Below are 18,974 nucleotides of genomic sequence, written 5' to 3'. Positions count from 1 at the left end.
ATCTCATTTTTTAAAATATGCTGTATTTGAGAACGTGTGGAAAGTTTGATTTTGTGCCAGATACGCTAACGCCTGTATGTTTTGTTATGGTCCTGAACAGCGAGGTCGGTGTTGGTTTGTGAAGGTAAATGGTTATTATAGATATTCTCATAGTTTACTTGTTTAGTTTTCTATACGAATCAGTCGTTTGCGATTGTAATGATAGTTACATTAATATAGTGAGACGCATGAAATATTAAACGTAGCAGTGTTGGTGGCTGAAGTTAGTATCCTGAATGCACAGGCAGCACATGACTGCATGAGACTGGCTTGCTTTCATTTTGCTCTGTTAAGTGGAAAAGTTCCTTCAATGTTGTTCCATATGCCATATGGCAACCACACATTAGCCAATTTTAAAATTCGTTGTATGAAATGGTAACAGTAACTCATATAACGCGGAAGAGGAGGTCACGGTAATCCCTACACTTTATATTGACCAAATATACACTGCCTGGCCAAAAACAAAAGGTCAACACCTTGATTTAACTAAGCAAATAGGTAAGAGCCTCCCATTCGATAATTACTGCATGGGTGATTATGTTTCAGCTGGCAACAAGTTATTTAATCCTAACTGATGCAGTGAGTAGCTTCTCATTTGTTAAACAACCATGTTGAAAGACACATCCTGTGGTCGTGGAAAAGATGTTCATCTGTTTCAGAAGGGTCAAATTATTGGCATGCATCAAGCAGAGAAAACATCTAAGGAGATTGCTGAAACTACTAAAATCGGGTTAAGAACTGTCCAACGCATTATTAAAAAGTGGAAGGACAGTGAGGAAACATCATCTTCCAGGAAGGAATGTGGTCGGAAAAAAATCTTGAATGATCGTGATCGGCGATCACTTAAACGTTTGGTGAAATCAAATGGTAGAAAAACTCCAGTAGAACTCAGGGAGATGTTTAATAGTGAAAGTAAGAGCATTTCCACATGCACAATGTGAAGGGAACTCAAGGGATTGGGACTAAACAGCTGTGTAGCCTTAAGAAAACCACTTGTCAGTGAGGCTAACCGACAAAAACGGCTTCAATTTGCTAGGGACAATAAAGATTGGACTCTGGAGCAATGGAAGAAGGTCATGTGGTCTGATGAGTCCAGATTTACCCTGTTCCAGAGTGATGGGCGCATCAGGGTAAGAAGAGAGGCGGCTGAAGTGATGCACCCATCATGCCTAGTGCCTACCGTACAAGCCTGTGGGGGCAGTGCTATGATATGGGGTTGCTGCAGTTGGTCAGGTCTAGGTTCAGCAACGTTATGTGCCCGAAGAATGAGGTCAGCGGACTACCTGAATATACTGAACGACCAGGTTATTCCATTAATGGATTTTTTCTTCCCTGATGGCACGGGCATATTCCAAGATGACAATGCCAGGATTCATCGGGCTCAATTTGTGAAAGAGTGGTTCAGGGAGCATGAGACATCATTTTCACACATGGATTTGCCACTACAGAGTCCAGACCTGAACCCCACTGAGAATCTTTGGGATGTGCTGGAGAAGACTTTGCGCAGTGGTCCAAATCTCCCATCATCAATACAAGATCTTGGAGAAAAATTAATGCAACTCTGGACAGAAATAAATGTTGTGACATTGCAGAAGCTTGTGGAAACGATGCCACAGCGAATGCGTGCCGTAATCAAAGCTAGAGGCGGTCCAACCAAATATTAGAGTGTGTGACCTTTTTTTTGGCCAGGCAGTGTATATACCATAATCTCCTTCATTACTCCTCCCCCACAGCAACATGGCAGCTTCAATCTACTCTCCTGTATTTTTTATAAACTCTTTTTTCAGTGGTTTGAAAGATCCACAATGTACACAATGTTTATTGCAGCATATGAAGAACTATGACACCTTTTTATTCTTTATGTTAGTATCTACTGTATATACAGTGTATCACAAAAGTGAGTACACCCCTCACATTTCTGCAGATATTTAAGTATATCTTTTCATGGGACAACACTGACAAAATGACACTTTGACACAATGAAAAGTAGTCTGTGTGCAGCTTATATAACAGTGTAAATTTATTCTTCCCTCAAAATAACTCAATATACAGCCATTAATGTCTAAACCACCGGCAACAAAAGTGAGTACACCCCTAAGAGACTACACCCCTAAATGTCCAAATTGAGCACTGCTTGTCATTTTCCCTCCAAAATGTCATGTGATTTGTTAGTGTTACTAGGTCTCAGGTGTGCATAGGGAGCAGGTGTGTTCAATTTAGTAGTACAGCTCTCACACTCTCATACTGGTCACTGAAAGTTCCAACATGGCACCTCATGGCAAAGAACTCTCTGAGGATCTTAAAAGACGAATTGTTGCGCTACATGAAGATGGCCAAGGCTACAAGAAGATTGCCAACACCCTGAAACTGAGCTGCAGCACAGTGGCCAAGATCATCCAGCGTTTTAAAAGAGCAGGGTCCACTCAGAACAGACCTCGCGTTGGTCGTCCAAAGAAGCTGAGTGCACGTGCTCAGCGTCACATCCAACTGCTGTCTTTGAAAGATAGGCGCAGGAGTGCTGTCAGCATTGCTGCAGAGATTGAAAAGGTGGGGGGTCAGCCTGTCAGTGCTCAGACCATACGCCGCACACTACATCAAATTGGTCTGCATGGCTGTCACCCCAGAAGGAAGCCTCTTCTGAAGTCTCTACACAAGAAAGCCCGCAAACAGTTTGCTGAAGACATGTCAACAAAGGACATGGATTACTGGAACTATGTCCTATGGTCTGATGAGACCAAGATTAATTTGTTTGGTTCAGATGGTCTCAAGCATGTGTGGCGGCAATCAGGTGAGGAGTACAAAGATAAGTGTGTCATGCCTACAGTCAAGCATGGTGGTGGGAATGCCATGGTCTGGGGCTGCATGAGTGCAGCAGGTGTTGGGGAGTTACATTTCATTGAGGGACACATGAACTCCAATATGTACTGTGAAATACTGAAGCAGAGCATGATCCCCTCCCTCCGGAAACTGGGTCGCAGGGCAGTGTTCCAGCATGATAATGACCCCAAACACACCTCTAAGACGACCACTGCTTTATTGAAGAGGCTGAGGGTAAAGGTGATGGACTGGCCAAGCATGTCTCCAGACCTAAACCCAATAGAACATCTTTGGGGCATCATCAAGCGGAAGGTGGAGGAGCGCAAAGTCTCGAATATCCGCCAGCTCCGTGATGTCGTCATGGAGGAGTGGAAAAGCATTCCAGTGGCAACCTGTGAAGCTCTGGTAAACTCCATGCCCAGGAGAGTTAAGGCAGTTCTGGGAAATAATGGTGGCCACACAAAATATTGACACTTCAGGAACTTTCACTAAGGGGTGTACTCACTTTTGTTGCCGGTGGTTTAGACATTAATGGCTGTATATTGAGTTATTTTGAGGGAAGAATAAATTTACACTGTTATATAAGCTGCACACAGACTACTTTTCATTGTGTCAAAGTGTCATTTTGTCAGTGTTGTCCCATGAAAAGATATACTTAAATATCTGCAGAAATGTGAGGGGTGTACTCACTTTTGTGATACACTGTATATATATACAGGGGTTGGACAAAATAACTGAAACACCTGGTTTTAGACCACAATAATTTATTAGTATGGTGTAGGGCCTCCTTTTGCGGCCAATACAGCGTCAATTCGTCTTGGAAATGACATATACAAGTCCTGCACAGTGGTCAGAGGGATTTTAAGCCATTCTTCTTGCAGGATAGTGGCCAGGTCACTACGTGATGCTGGTGGAGGAAAATGTTTCCTGACTCGCTTCTCCAAAACACCCCAAAGTGGCTCAATAATATTTAGATCTGGTGACTGTGCAGGCCATGGGAGATGTTCAACTTCACTTTCATGTTCATCAAACCAATCTTTCACCAGTCTTGCTGTGTGTATTGGTGCATTGTCATCCTGATACACGGCACCGCCTTCAGGATACAATGTTTGAACCATTGGATGCACATGGTCCTCCAGAATGGTTCGGTAGTCCTTGGCAGTGACGCGCCCATCTAGCACAAGTATTGGGCCAAGGGAATGCCATGATATGGCAGCCCAAACCATCACTGATCCACCCCCATGCTTCACTCTGGGCATGCAACAGTCTGGGTGGTACGCTTCTTTGGGGCTTGTCCACACCGTAACTCTCCCGGATGTGGGGAAAACAGTAAAGGTGGACTCATCAGAGAACAATACATGTTTCACATTGTCCACAGCCCAAGATTTGCGCTCCTTGCACCATTGAAACCGACGTTTGGCATTGGCACGAGTGACCAAAGGTTTGGCTATAGCAGCCCGGCCGTGTATATTGACCCTGTGGAGCTCCCGACGGACAGTTCTGGTGGAAACAGGAGAGTTGAGGTGCACATTTAATTCTGCCGTGATTTGGGCAGCCATGGTTTTATGTTTTTTGGATACAATCCGGGTTAGCACCCGAACATCCCTTTCAGACAGCTTCCTCTTGCGTCCACAGTTAATCCTGTTGGATGTGGTTTGTCCTTCTTGGTGGTATGCTGACATTACCCTGGATACCGTGGCTCTTGATACATCACAAAGACTTGCTGTCTTGGTCACAGATGTGCCAGCAAGACGTGCACCAACAATTTGTCCTCTTTTGAACTCTGGTATGTCACCCATAATGTTGTGTGCATTGCAATATTTTGAGCAAAACTGTGCTCTTACCCTGCTAATTGAACCTTCACACTCTGCTCTTACTGGTGCAATGTGCAATTAATGAAGATTGGCCACCAGACTGGTCCAATTTAGCCATGAAACCTCCCACACTAAAATGACAGGTGTTTCAGTTATTTTGTCCAACCCCTGTATATACAGGGGTTGGACAATGAAACTGAAACACCTGGTTTTAGACCACAATCATTTATTAGTATGGTGTAGGGCCTCCTTTTGCGGCCAATACAGCGTCAATTGGTCTTGGAAATGACATATACAAGTCCTGCACAGTGGTCAGAGGGATTTTAAGCCATTCTTCTTGCAGGATAGTGGCCAGGTCACTACGTGATGCTGGTGGAGGAAAACGTTTCCTGACTCGCTTCTCCAAAACACCCCAAAGTGGCTCAATAATATTTAGATCTGGTGACTGTGCAGGCCATGGGAGATGTTCAACTTCACTTTCATGTTCATCAAACCAATCTTTCACCAGTCTTGCTGTGTGTATTGGTGCATTGTCATCCTGATACACGGCACCGCCTTCAGGATACAATGTTTGAACCATTGGATGCACATGGTCCTCCAGAATGGTTCGGTAGTCCTTGGCAGTGACGCGCCCATCTAGCACAAGTATTGGGCCAAGGGAATGCCATGATATGGCAGCCCAAACCATCACTGATCCACCCCCATGCTTCACTCTGGGCATGCAACAGTCTGGGTGGTACGCTTCTTTGGGGCTTCTCCACACCGTAACTCTCCCGGATGTGGGGAAAACAGTAAAGGTGGACTCATCAGAGAACAATACATGTTTCACATTGTCCACAGCCCAAGATTTGCGCTCCTTGCACCATTGAAACCGACGTTTGGCATTGGCACGAGTGACCAAAGGTTTGGCTATAGCAGCCCGGCCGTGTATATTGACCCTGTGGAGCTCCCGACGGACAGTTCTGGTGGAAACAGGAGAGTTGAGGTGCACATTTAATTCTGCCGTGATTTGGGCAGCCGTGGTTTTATGTTTTTTGGATACAATCCGGGTTAGCACCCGAACATCCCTTTCAGACAGCTTCCTCTTGCGTCCACAGTTAATTCTGTTGGATGTGGTTTGTCCTTCTTGGTGGTATGCTGACATTACCCTGGATACCGTGGCTCTTGATACATCACAAAGACTTGCTGTCTTGGTCACAGATGCGCCAGCAAGACGTGCACCAACAATTTGTCCTCTTTTGAACTCTGGTATGTCACCCATAATGTTGTGTGCATTGCAATATTTTGAGCAAAACTGTGCTCTTACCATGCTAATTGAACCTTCACACTCTGCTCTTACTGGTGCAATGTGCAATTAATGAAGATTGGCCACCAGACTGGTCCAATTTAGCCATGAAACCTCCCACACTAAAATGACAGGTGTTTCAGATTCATTGTCCAACCCCTGTATACAGTGTATCACAAAAGTGAGTACACCCCTCACATTTCTGCAGATATTTAAGTATATCTTTTCATGGGACAACACTGACAAAATGACACTTTGACACAATGAAAAGTAGTCTGTGTGCAGCTTATATAACAGTGTAAATTTATTCTTCCCTCAAAATAACTCAATATACAGCCATTAATGTCTAAACCACCGGCAACAAAAGTGAGTACACCCCTTAGTGAAAGTTCCTAAAGTGTCAATATTTTGTGTGGCCACCATTATTTCCCAGAACTGCCTTAACTCTCCTGGGCATGGAGTTTACCAGAGCTTCACAGGTTGCCACTGGAATGCGTTTCCACTCCTCCATGACGACATCACGGAGCTGGCGGATATTCGAGACTTTGCGCTCCTCCACCTTCCGCTTGAGGATGCCCCAAAGATGTTCTATTGGGTTTAGGTCTGGAGACATGCTTGGCCAGTCCATCACCTTTACCCTCAGCCTCTTCAATAAAGCAGTGGTCGTGTTAGAGGTGTGTTTGGGGTCATTATCATGCTGGAACACTGCCCTGCGACCCAGTTTCCGGAGGGAGGGGATCATGCTCTGCTTCAGTATTTCACAGTACATATTGGAGTTCATGTGTCCCTCAATGAAATGTAACTCCCCAACACCTGCTGCACTCATGCAGCCCCAGACCATGGCATTCCCACCACCATGCTTGACTGTAGGCATGACACACTTATCTTTGTACTCCTCACCTGATTGCCACCACACATGCTTGAGACCATCTGAACCAAACAAATTAATATTGGTCTCATCAGACCATAGGACATATTTCCAGTAATCCATGTGCTTTGTTGACATGTCTTCAGCAAACTGTTTGTGGGCTTTCTTGTGTATAGACTTCAGAAGAGGCTTCCTTCTGGGGTGACAGCCATGCAGACCAATTTGATGTAGTGTGCGGTGTATGGTCTGAGCACTGACAGGCTGACCCCCCACCTTTTCAATCTCTGCAGCAATGCTGACAGCACTCCTGCGCCTATCTTTCAAAGACAGCAGTTGGATGTGACGCTGAGCACGTGCACTCAGCTTCTTTGGACGACCAACGCGAGGTCTGTTCTGAGTGGACCCTGCTCTTTTAAAACGCTGGATGATCTTGGCCACTGTGCTGCAGCTCAGTTTCAGGGTGTTGGCAATCTTCTTGTAGCCTTGGCCATCTTCATGTAGCGCAACAATTCGTCTTTTAAGATCCTCAGAGAGTTCTTTGCCATGAGGTGCCATGTTGGAACTTTCAGTGACCAGTATGAGAGAGTGTGAGAGCTGTACTACACACCTGCTCCCTATGCACACCTGAGACCTAGTAACACTAACAAATCACATGACATTTTGGAGGGAAAATGACAAGCAGTGCTCAATTTGGACATTTAGGGGTGTAGTCTCTTAGGGGTGTACTCACTTTTGTTGCCGGTGGTTTAGACATTAATGGCTGTATATTGAGTTATTTTGAGGGAAGAATAAATTTACACTGTTATATAAGCTGCACACAGACTACTTTTCATTGTGTCAAAGTGTCATTTTGTCAGTGTTGTCCCATGAAAAGATATACTTAAATATCTGCAGAAATGTGAGGGGTGTACTCACTTTTGTGATACACTGTATATATATATATATATAGGTATACAAATCATGTTTCATAAAACTTTATATTTTACTAGGGCGGCACGGTGGCTCGGTGGGTAGCACTGTTGCCTCACAGCAAGAAGGTTCTGGGTTTGATCCCCAGGCAGGTCCTTTCTGTGCGGAGTTTGCATGTTCTCCCCGTTTCTGCGTGGGTTTCCTTCGGAAGCTCTAGTTTCCTCTCACAGTCCAAAAACATGCAGTCAGGTTTATTGGAGACACTGAATTGCTTTATAGTTGAATGGGTGTGTGTATGTGTGTGTGTCTGCCCTGAGAAGGACTGGCACCCCGTCCAGGGTGCTACTGTGTTCCTTGCACAGCCCCCCTCCGACCCCACACCCGCGATAAGCGGGTAAGACAGTGAGTGAGTGTTTAAAGGTGACTCAAATAACTATAGGATAACATAAAAACTTGTACTTATTTAATGATGTAACCAAAATAAATTATAGGAGTAATGTCTTAGATTTTCAGCATTGTGCCATTCTTCTTTCTATGTTACTTTGGAGTCCTTACAGAGATCTATTTCTAGATGTATTTAGCACAAAAATCAGGCTTTCACATTTTGGTATGGCAGGTGTAATATAAGAGATCAGCCTAAATAGGTTTTATTTTATCATGAAATTTCTGCCGTATGCAATTTCAGGTAGAAAAATGTCATGCAGCTTTTTACAGAAAATAAACATCTATAAAGTGAATTTCCATACTTTTTTAAACTCTATCTATTAAGAATTTCCAAAACAAATACATCACTTTTCTACATAGTCACATTCTGGTGCATTTTTCCCAATCAGCAAAAAATATTTTAGTTTGAGCGTGTAGCCACTGAAAATCTTCTTCCCCTTAAAGCTTTTTTGATCGGTCCATAAAAGTGGAAATCAGATGGTGCTAAATCTGGACTATAAGCTCTCTCTCAGTCTCTCAGACACGACCAGTTACTACTCCTCCCACCCTCACCGTTTCCAACGAAAATATAAAAGTGCAGAAACTTTTTCAAAGATCCCTCGTATTTAAATTATAACTATTACTGAATCTTTTTGAATTGTGTTTTAACAGCCATGCCTGTGGTCATTGGATTTGAGGGCAGTGCCAATAAGATTGGTGTTGGGATTGTGAGAGATGGGGAAGTCCTGTCAAACCCTAGACGCACCTATATCACTCCACCTGGACAAGGTACATCCACATTGAAATACACATCACATCCTTTAATATGTTTTATGGAATTGTAGGCACATTTTTATGTGTAAATTAAATCAATTACAGGAGTCCTAACTGAATAAAGTGAAATAATTAGTTTTGGTAATGTGTTGTAAATAATCTTCCAGCCCTTTCAATCTTCTGTACTGTGCAGACATTTTACCCCAATGTGCATGTGTGTATTCAGAGGCTGCCCTAACAGCACCTTGATCCCTTCCCTGATTCCTTACACTTATTACACTGAACAAATAAACTACTGTACTTCTGTTTGAAGCACTGCAGAACAGACAGAGAAAACGTGACAGGATGTTTAGCAAGACGTAAAAGCTAAATGTCTAAATTTGCGCTCAAAACATTATAATTCATATTTCAGCAAATTTTGCCAGTTCTTGTGTTTGTTTTTTAAAATCTATTTTCATCTGTCAAATCCTTGATTCTGTGTGGTCTCCACACGGTTTCTTAGGGCCTTGGTCATGAGCTGAAGAAACAAATGGGCAAGGAATTAAAGGGGTATTAATTAGAGAACTAGTAGACAGTAATCAGTGAAAACAATATTTTGTGTGTTTGTGTTAATAAATCTGTATACCTCCTGCACTTAATTTATTGTACAGAGCTCAGTTACTTTCTTAATGAGGGCGGCACGGTGGCTCAGTGGGTAGCACTATCGCCTCATAGCAAGAAGGTCCTGGGTTTGATCCCCAGGTGGGGTGGTCTGGGTCCTTTCTGTGTGGAGTTTGCATGTTCTTCCAGTGTCTGCGTGGGTTTCCTCCCACAGTCCAAAGACCTGCAAGTGAGGTGAACTGGAGATACAAAATTGTCCATGACTGTGTTTGACATCAAACTTGTGAATTGATGAACCTTGTGTAATGACTAGCTACTGTTTCTGTCCTGAATGTAACCAAAGTGTTTAAAACATGACATTAAATCCTAATAAAAAAATAATAAATACTTTCTTAATTATACCCAAAAAAGAGGTAAAAACAACAGTTTGGGAGGAAGTGTTAGCTAAACTGTAACTTCAGACAAAACTTAGGAACTAGTTGATGTTAGCATTCATCAATGTGCAGTTGACACAATCATATTTAGAAACCCAGAAAGCAATAAAATGTATTAAAGAAGTTAAATTGTATTAAACAAGTGACATTAGCTAGTTACATTAACGTACAGTGCCTTCTCTGACATATTCTTCATAACCATATTCTTCCAGGTGTGATTATGGGAGCTGGTAATAATTTGTAAACTAATATGTCCTCCTAGGTTTCCTCCCTAGTCAAACAGCTAAACACCATCGTGGTGCTATCCTGACTGTCCTTCGAGAGGCGCTAGATGAAGCTGGATTGAAACCTGCAGATATTGACTGTGTAGCATACACCAAAGGTAAACTTCTGAAATATTTCGAATACACATCCCCTTTAAAAAATGTATTATTATATTACTTACTGTTGTTGTTTCATTTTAAGGTCCGGGGATGGGTGCCCCTCTGGTCACTGTGGCACTGGTGGCCAGGACAGTATCTCAACTGTGGGGAAAGCCATTAGTAGGAGTGAACCATTGTATCGGGCACATTGAAATGGGCCGGCTGATCACGGGTGCTGCTAACCCCACTGTGCTGTATGTCAGTGGTGGAAATACACAGGTTGGTGTTTTATATGCTGCTGATGATGAGCTATTAGATTGTAATGTTCCTCTGTTATGTCAATTATACAGTATTTTCAAGTACATTTACCAATGATGCATAACATTATGACCACCGTCCTAATATTGTGTTGGTCCCCCTTTTGCTGCCCTGACCCGTCGAGGCATGGACTCAACTAGACCCCTGAAGGTGTGCTGTGGTATCTGGCACCAAGATGTTAGCAGCAGATCATTTAACTCATGTAAGTTGTGAGGTGGGGCCTCCATGGATCGAACTTGTTTGTCCAGCACATCCCACAGATGCTTGATTGGATTGAGATCTGGGGAATTTCGAGGCCACTGACCACTGCAGACTGGGAACACCCTAGATGCTCTGACCCAGTCGTCTAGCCATCACAATTTGGCCCTTGTCAAACTCTCTCAAATCCTTACGCTTGCCCATTTTTCCTGTTTCTAACACATCAACTCTGAGGATAAAATGTTCCCTTGCTGCCTAATTTATCCCACCCACTAAGAGGTGCTGTGATGAAGAGATAATCGGTGTTTTTCACTTCACCTGTCAGTGGTCATAATGTTATGCCTGGTCAGTGTATGTTGAGGGTTTTTTATTATTTCTGATTTGAAGCAGTTAAAAGAAGAATAGCCCATTTAAGTAGAAGTTTCTGTCCATAGGTGATTGCTTACTCTGAAAGACGATACAGAATTTTTGGAGAAACGATAGACATTGCCGTGGGAAACTGCTTGGATCGTTTTGCCAGAGTCCTCAAGGTCAGAACTTATTTTACTTTTTCAAGCTTTTGGTACAGAGTGGTATTTAAGTTTTTTTTATATATTATTACACTTTTTTCCATACAGATATCCAATGATCCCAGTCCTGGATACAACATTGAACAAATGGCAAAGAAGTATGTATTATCTCAAGTTTCTATTTCTTTGTTTGTTTATTTTTATATGGTACACATGTCAGTGTTCATATTATTAGGTACCTGATACTGACCCAGTGCTTACATCCTCAAAGTAACGAGCCAACTCGCACCATGCCAATTTATTCAAAATATCTCATCGTGGATGCTCAGGTGACCCAGCAGTCTAACATGCTTGCACACCACTGCAGAGTGTTAAAACTCTCAGCACAGCTACCAACCTGACCAGGCATCCACACAAACACAGTAGGCCATGTTCGAGGGAGGGAAGGTTGAACAAGGATATTGTCAATCTCCGGGACTGGTCTGGGGAAGTATATGGAGCTTAGTGTACGCGATGCGGCTCTGTGTGGAAACCCAACACTGGCAGGCAATAAGAAGCGGCCGCAGACTGGACACATGTCGTAGGGGGCATGTGGTAATCCGGGTCTCCTTGATCAGTTAAGGAGTTGTGCAAGTGGCAGTGGATTCACAAATTAGGATTTGGAAATGACTAGATCAGAAGAAAAGGGAGAGTAATCCAGAAAAAGGGGTTTGTAGTCCATCTGTTGCTTTGTACACTTTGTCAAAAGGGACCTCCATATGATCCCCACTGACCAGGTGTTATTTGACTGGTGGACCATTCTCAGCACTGCAATGAAACTAATGTGGTAGTGACTTAAAGTTTGTTTGTTAATTAGGATTTTAACGTCATGTTTTACCCACTTTGGTTACATTCATGGCAGAAACGGTAGTTACTCGATACACAAGGTCCAACACTAAGCACAGTCATGGACTCTAATTCACCTCACTTGCATGTCTTTGAACCGTGGGAGGAAACCGGAGCCCCCGGAGGAAACCCATGCAGACACGACGAGAGCATGCAAACTCCACACAGAAAAGACCCGCACCACCCCACCTGGGGATCGAACCCAGGACTTTCTTGCTGTGAGGTGACAGTGCTACCCACTGAGCCACCGTGACGCCTGTGACTTAAAGTAGTGGTAATGGTAAACTCACTATTGTCAATTCTGGGAAATGAAATATGGTGCCAACAGTGTCATGTGATCAGAAGTTATCCACTGGTAAAAGACTAGAATTAACACACATTGTGAATGAAAAAATGAAAAAAAGCTCTACATTTAACTGCACACCTACAATGAGTGATAGCAGGGTTTGTGTTTCTAATAAAGAGGCATGTCACATAGTACTTTCTTATATATAAGAGGTCTTTCTACATATCTGATTTTGTTTATTCTGTTTTAGGGGCAATAAATATATAGAGCTTCCATATACGGTGAAAGGAATGGACGTGTCATTCTCTGGAATTTTATCTTACATAGAGGTAGTGTAACACTTTCTATGTTCTTTTACAGCTGCAGGATATAATATTTGGTGTAGACTATAAAGCATTATTTATTCATACCATGAAATAATACTTAAAACCATGGTCTTGTTGGGCTGCTGTTAAGCTCCTGTAACAGTTTTTTTATATTTTGCTTACTTTATTTGTTATCGTAGATGCATACTCTATTACATCACATTAAAAGGCATACAGTATAAAAAAGCCCATGTTTAGCCATGATAAAGGCAAAGCCCACACAGGGCCCCCAACGGTATCCTCTGCAGCGGCTAGCAAAAAAGGGAAGTGAGAGTGTGTGGTTATAAGAAAAAAGGTAGTTTTTCCCAACGGTATTCAGTGGGTTTAAGGTCAGAGCAGGTAGATCCCCACACATATGCAAGAATACAAAACAGAGTCTAATCAAGGTAGAACAATACTGTGACTAACAAGCCGTTAACAAAAGTATGACAGTTACAAATGAATAAGCGGCCAAATTAATAGAAACAAAGTAACAAATAAAAAACACAAAAACATCTGCAACCCCGAACAGTGACAGTGGATAGAAAAGGAATAATGCAGAAATTAGTGCAAAAACTACAAGTCATGATATGACAGACTATTCCGGCTGTTCGCAACAAGGCCCGCTTGTTGAAAAAAAGGACAGATACAGAACTGTTCGAACAAGTGTGCAACTGTGCCAACAAAGGGGCTCAATGCTTATGAGGTAGGTGACAGGTTGACACATTAGCAAGATGCTGAACCTCCGTGCCTCAACTGCTGGCCAAACTAGGCAGCAGAGAGGGAGACCTTATGTGTAGCACGATTGCCACTATGTTACGAATGCAGATATAGACTGCTGGCAGGACAGTCAATCACACACCTTTTGTGTCTACAAAGCCACACTGTTGCAGAACATGCAAAATGAGGCCTGGCATTGTTCTGCTGAAATAACTGTGGACTTCATATGAAAGTATATCATCTTGGTGGCAGCATATGTGTCTCTCAATTCCTAATATATACCCTTGTCAATGATATATTCACACATATGCAAGTCACCCATGCAGTGGGTCACACTTATTTTGAGTGTGATGCCGAAATATTTACAAAATACAATCAAGTTATTCTGCCAATAATAAAAATGACACAGATTTATTATAATTTTAACTTTCTGTTGTTATCTAATTGGAATCTAGGAAGCAGCAAATAAGATGTTAAGTTCTGGGCAGTGCACACCAGAAGACCTGTGTTTTTCTCTTCAGGTACAGACTACAATTATTCTAAATTAACACTTTCTGTATATTATTATAAACTACCATGCATAAAAAAACTCTAACTTTATTTCTGATACATAGGAGACACTGTTTTCTATGCTGGTGGAAATTACAGAACGGGCCATGGCTCACTGCGGCTCTCGAGAGGTCCTCATTGTGGGAGGAGTAGGCTGTGAGTGGTTATTCCTCTGGATTGCTCATTATAGTCAAGTTCCTTTACATTTTGATTCTAATGTACACATACAAGCGTTTTGATGAGTTTACAATTAAAATAAATACAGTTCTTTACAGGGAGCAAGCATAAATATGGCTACACTTGCTGGTGCTATTTTTTAGCTAAATTTAAAATGTAAAACAAATATAAACACAAAGTCTTAAATGTGCCATAAGTAGGGCACAATCATGTTTATCCTTTTTGTTATATTTAGCCAATACACTGTAAATGCATATTTTCAAGTGTCAAACTGCTGAGGCCTGTAGCAGATGAGTTGCATTACTTAAGGCATTAAATAATTGCCAAAAAATTGTCCAACCATCTCTGCTTAATATTTTCAGCATACAGTAATATAGCTGTATGAACGGCTATATGAACAACGTTTGGCTGTTGTTCGTCCAGGGTGGAGAGCCGAATAGGGACTTCATAACTAATGCAATTATGACCTCTGCTGGCTGATTGATGGCGTCTGCACAGAGTAGAGGGATAATGCAATCAGGGTGTGGTTCTCTGTGCACAAGACTGTTCAGCATGAGAACTCGCCTCATGCAGGTGAAAAGATGCAGTTGGCTACTGCACACGTGTTGGAGGGGGCGTGTGTCAGTTCGCTCTCCTCAATCAGGGGCGGGGGTCAGTCAGCACCAGTAGAGAAGAAGCATGACGCAATCAGGTCAAAATTGGACGCGCTAAAAATGGGGAGAAAAAGGGAGAAAATATATATTTTTTTTAATTTACAAATTCCCCAAATAATCTTTAGTACACTTTTATTAACCCAAACACTCTTTATTGACTCTTTCGATTGGATCAAAACATATTTCACCCTGTAGCGTAGCCTCAAGTTACACTAGCCCACTTCCGCTGGGATCTAGGGTTCGATTAATCCCAAGCAATGCTTTCAGCTGGTTGGGTGTCTAAATACAGGCATTATTGGCTGTGTCTGGTGGGACCATTTTGCATTGCCAAGTGGCCGAGGCTCCGCGATAGAATGGAGTCCTGTCGTGTGAGTGTTACAGCATTGCGCCCCGTAAGTCAGGGGAAACTGGACCCACAGAGACCCTGACCAGGATAAAGTAGAGGTAAACCATGAAAATGAAATAAAAAGGTGAACTTATTTTCATCCTCAAGGCTCCCTGGCAAAAGTAGGGCATTTAAACAATAGTAGCTAGTTTATTCAAAGCTTTACTGCTCTGTTTCAGGCTGTGTCTACCACTTTATCCTATTTAGGCTCGCAGAGGTACAATTCATTGTAGGAAAACACCCTGGACAGATTGCCAGTCCATCACAGGGCAAACACACACACACTATCAGATGATGTTTTACTGATGATGTATGCTGATCTGTTTTGCATCCCCTTATAGGTAATCTGCGTCTGCAGGAGATGATGGGCATTATGTGTGAGGAGAGAGGAGCTCACCTCTTTGCCACGGATGAGAGGTAAGACAGTGTCTTAAGTCTTTTGGGATCGGATGTGAATCCACATATAGAAAAACGTGTTTATGTAGTTTTGTTTGCAGTAGCAGGTAAACCATATTTAATTATATTTTTAGATGGTTGGTGGACCATTTTTAGTACTGCAATCACACGAACATGGTATAACCATAGTATTAAATGTAAGGTATAAGTGTAGTAGATGCAAAAGGGTTGTTGGGATTTTTAAACATCTCATTGTCAATAGTGGGAGGAGAACAGTGCTCCAGTCAAAAATATGCAACTAATACCTTCCTGTGAATAAAATGTGCCTGTTAATCAAAAAAGCTATAGGACAGTTAACACAAATTATGCATAAAAAAGGAAATACGATGGGAGTGAGATTTCAAGTCGCAAGTTCAAATCTCGGCTATGCTACCTGCAGACTACATGCAGACACGATTGGCTAACGTCTGCCGCAGACATTATTTGCAAATGTCTGCCGGGTGGGAGAGTTAGAAGAATTCGTCATCACCGCTGTAATTGATGCCCCAGCTGGCTTTTCAATGGCGTCTGCACAGAGACGGGGACAATGGACATTGGTGTGTGACTCTCTGTATGCAATACCAATACCTGTGTGAACCTGCTTCTATAAGTGAAAAGAAGCAGTTGACAACTACACATGTGTTGTAGGGGGTGTGTGTTAGGTACAGTTTTCCCTGGTCAGGGTAGAAGTCTGCAGCAGAGGAGGAGGAGGTATAACTGGGTAATTGGATATAACTAGATTGGAAGAAAAATAGGACAAAATGGAAGTGCTAGGTTATGTGTTCCTAATAAAGATGCCAGTACATGTAAAGAAAAAATAAACAGATATACTGCTCATACACTCAAACTAGAACACCACTACTGTGTTTCTACCAGGTTGGTGTCATTGCAGTGCCATATGGGACTCTTTGGATTTTATTTTTCATTCATGGATGAGGTGGAGGAGAGTCATAAAATAACTAATGTCTCACTACTGACTGTATTGTATGTTTATAGTGGAATGTTGTGAATCTCAACGACCAAAATACACTTAATATTGCTTAACTGATGCTAAATTCTTATTTTAAGTTTCTGCATTGATAATGGAGCAATGATCGCACAAGCTGGCTGGGAAATGTTTCGAATGGGTCAGGTAACAGAGCTGTCTGATTCATGGATCACACAAAGGTATAAAATTTTTTGATGTTTCTATTTTCTACCAAATATTTAGTATGGCCACAATTAAATTTCTAGTTCTACATTTCATGCATTGGCAAACAGAAAATATATGGTGGCATGAAGATCATCTTCAAAGTGCTTAGAAAGAATTAAAGTATGTATAGTTGTAATGCTATCATTTTATAAAACAGTCTAATCATGACAGGCCCAATCAATAATTAAGAGCTGTATGAATCTGAAATATTTGTACTACAAAACCAAAAATATGATAGTCAACAAGCCAAAACATCTGGACCACCCTAACATAATGATGAAATAACACTAACCTGCCAAGATATCGACTTAAGGATTACTGTGGTATCTGGTACCAGGAAATTACCAGCAGGTCATACAGATCCACATTTCTAACTCTTCTGCGGGTAAACGAATCTCATGTGCCAGGCAGTCCACATGACCTTGAAGATGATCTTGATCCTCAGAACTGTCGACCTTCTCCCATTGCTCTGATTTCCAGTTATGATGCCTGGGTGCACATTGTAGGGCACTTTGACTACCTGCGACTACACAGCCCCATACACAAGTGTTTGATGTGTGTTGTGACACATTTACCTCATCACCAGCTTTAAAATGATGTCTAATTTAAGACCCATTGGCCTTTTTTCGGTCCTTACCAGGCAAAATAGCCTTTATGTCATGTGGCATCAATGAGATTTGGCAGCCCAACAACCTGTCAGCGGTTCACAACTTCACAACATTCCTCCTCAAACCACTGTCAGTGGGTACACACCACAGCTGCCTCTGACGTCTATGAGTGACAACCATCATTTAATAAATCACTGACTTTGTCAACATCTAAAATTATTTTAACTTTTTGAAACTGAATGACTATGCCATATGTAAATAATTTTATTTAAACCTTTAATGTACTGTACTGTACTCTTCAGTGAAGGTTTGTTTGGTTTGATCTTTTTCAGGTACAGGACAGATGAAGTAGAAGTCACGTGGAGAGACTGACCTGTTTTCTAGCCATTTGTACCTGCCTGTAATATTTGAATATAAAATAAACAACTTTGACTTTGATACTTCAGATGCAGTTTTTTCACTTTTTAGCCATGTAAGGATATTAACCTGACTCGTAATTATAACTTTTAAACAATTACTTAAAAAAAAGGTCTTTGTATGGGCCCAAAGGGGGTTGGGGCTAACCGAAGCTGTGCAACGAACTGGCGCCCTGTACTGGATATTCCAAAATAGCAAGAGGTGTGATGAATGCCCACCAACATTGGTCTGAGGAGGGACAAGCCACAGACTACTGACAGGTTGGGCTAGTTAAAGCTAATTGATGCCAAATTGAAGATTATTTTAATGCTCGTGATAATGAGGGGAATGTATCACCAAACACAATGTGTCGAACTCTTCTACGTATACAAGGCTGTGAAAAGATATTTGCCCTCTCCCCCAAGTTCTTGTATTTGTCACACCTATTTGTTTCAGATAATCACACTGTATTTAATGTTAGACAAAAATAGTTAACACAAAATGCTTTTTAATGCCAGATCTGTTAAATATAAACATCACTGAAATAGAACCTGTCCGGTAATGTGAAGCAAATGAGAAGGTCTTGAAAAATTGTTCAAGATGCCACCTTCCAGTAATTCAGATACAAAACCAAACAAAGTCATTGAAATTTGCCAGTCCTGAAAGGGTTACCAACCTAAACGCTGCCACATCACCCCACTGCTGCGTTCTTTTCACTGGCTTCCTGTAGCTGCATGCATTTAGTTTAAAACAATGATGCTCGCCTACAAAACCAAAAAAATGGACCAGTTTCAAACTACCTTAGAGAACTCATCACTCTGTATCGCTCTGGACCACGCAACCTCCAAGCCACTAGTCTCACTTGACTTGATCCTCCACCCAGAATTCGGGGAATACAAGCATCAAGGCTCTTTTCTGTACTAGCACCCAAGTGGTGGAACGAACTTCCCCTGCCTGTCTGAACATGAGTCTCTCGCTGTCTTCAAAAGACAGT

The 18,974-nt window shown here is 42.0% G+C and overlaps 1 protein-coding gene across 1 annotated transcript; it reads left to right on the top strand.

Annotated features, from left to right (window-relative positions):
• Window positions 1-78: 78 nt before the first annotated feature.
• Window positions 79-18,022, top strand: osgep (O-sialoglycoprotein endopeptidase). The gene is made up of 12 exons (XM_063004618.1): window positions 79-124; window positions 8,828-8,944; window positions 10,226-10,345; window positions 10,429-10,604; window positions 11,276-11,371; window positions 11,459-11,508; window positions 12,772-12,850; window positions 14,041-14,106; window positions 14,200-14,290; window positions 15,691-15,766; window positions 16,853-16,951; window positions 17,917-18,022. Exons 2-12 carry the CDS (start codon window positions 8,830-8,832, stop codon window positions 17,954-17,956), a joined length of 1,008 nt encoding a protein of 335 aa, XP_062860688.1. The 5' UTR covers window positions 79-124; window positions 8,828-8,829; the 3' UTR covers window positions 17,957-18,022.
• The last annotated feature ends 952 nt before the right edge of the window (window positions 18,023-18,974 follow it).

Source organism: Trichomycterus rosablanca, chromosome 1, assembly GCF_030014385.1.
Source record: "Trichomycterus rosablanca isolate fTriRos1 chromosome 1, fTriRos1.hap1, whole genome shotgun sequence".
NCBI classification, from domain to species: domain Eukaryota; kingdom Metazoa; phylum Chordata; class Actinopteri; order Siluriformes; family Trichomycteridae; genus Trichomycterus; species Trichomycterus rosablanca.
Note: the sequence above shows the minus strand (reverse complement) of the source record. Positions and strands in the feature narration are given on the sequence as shown.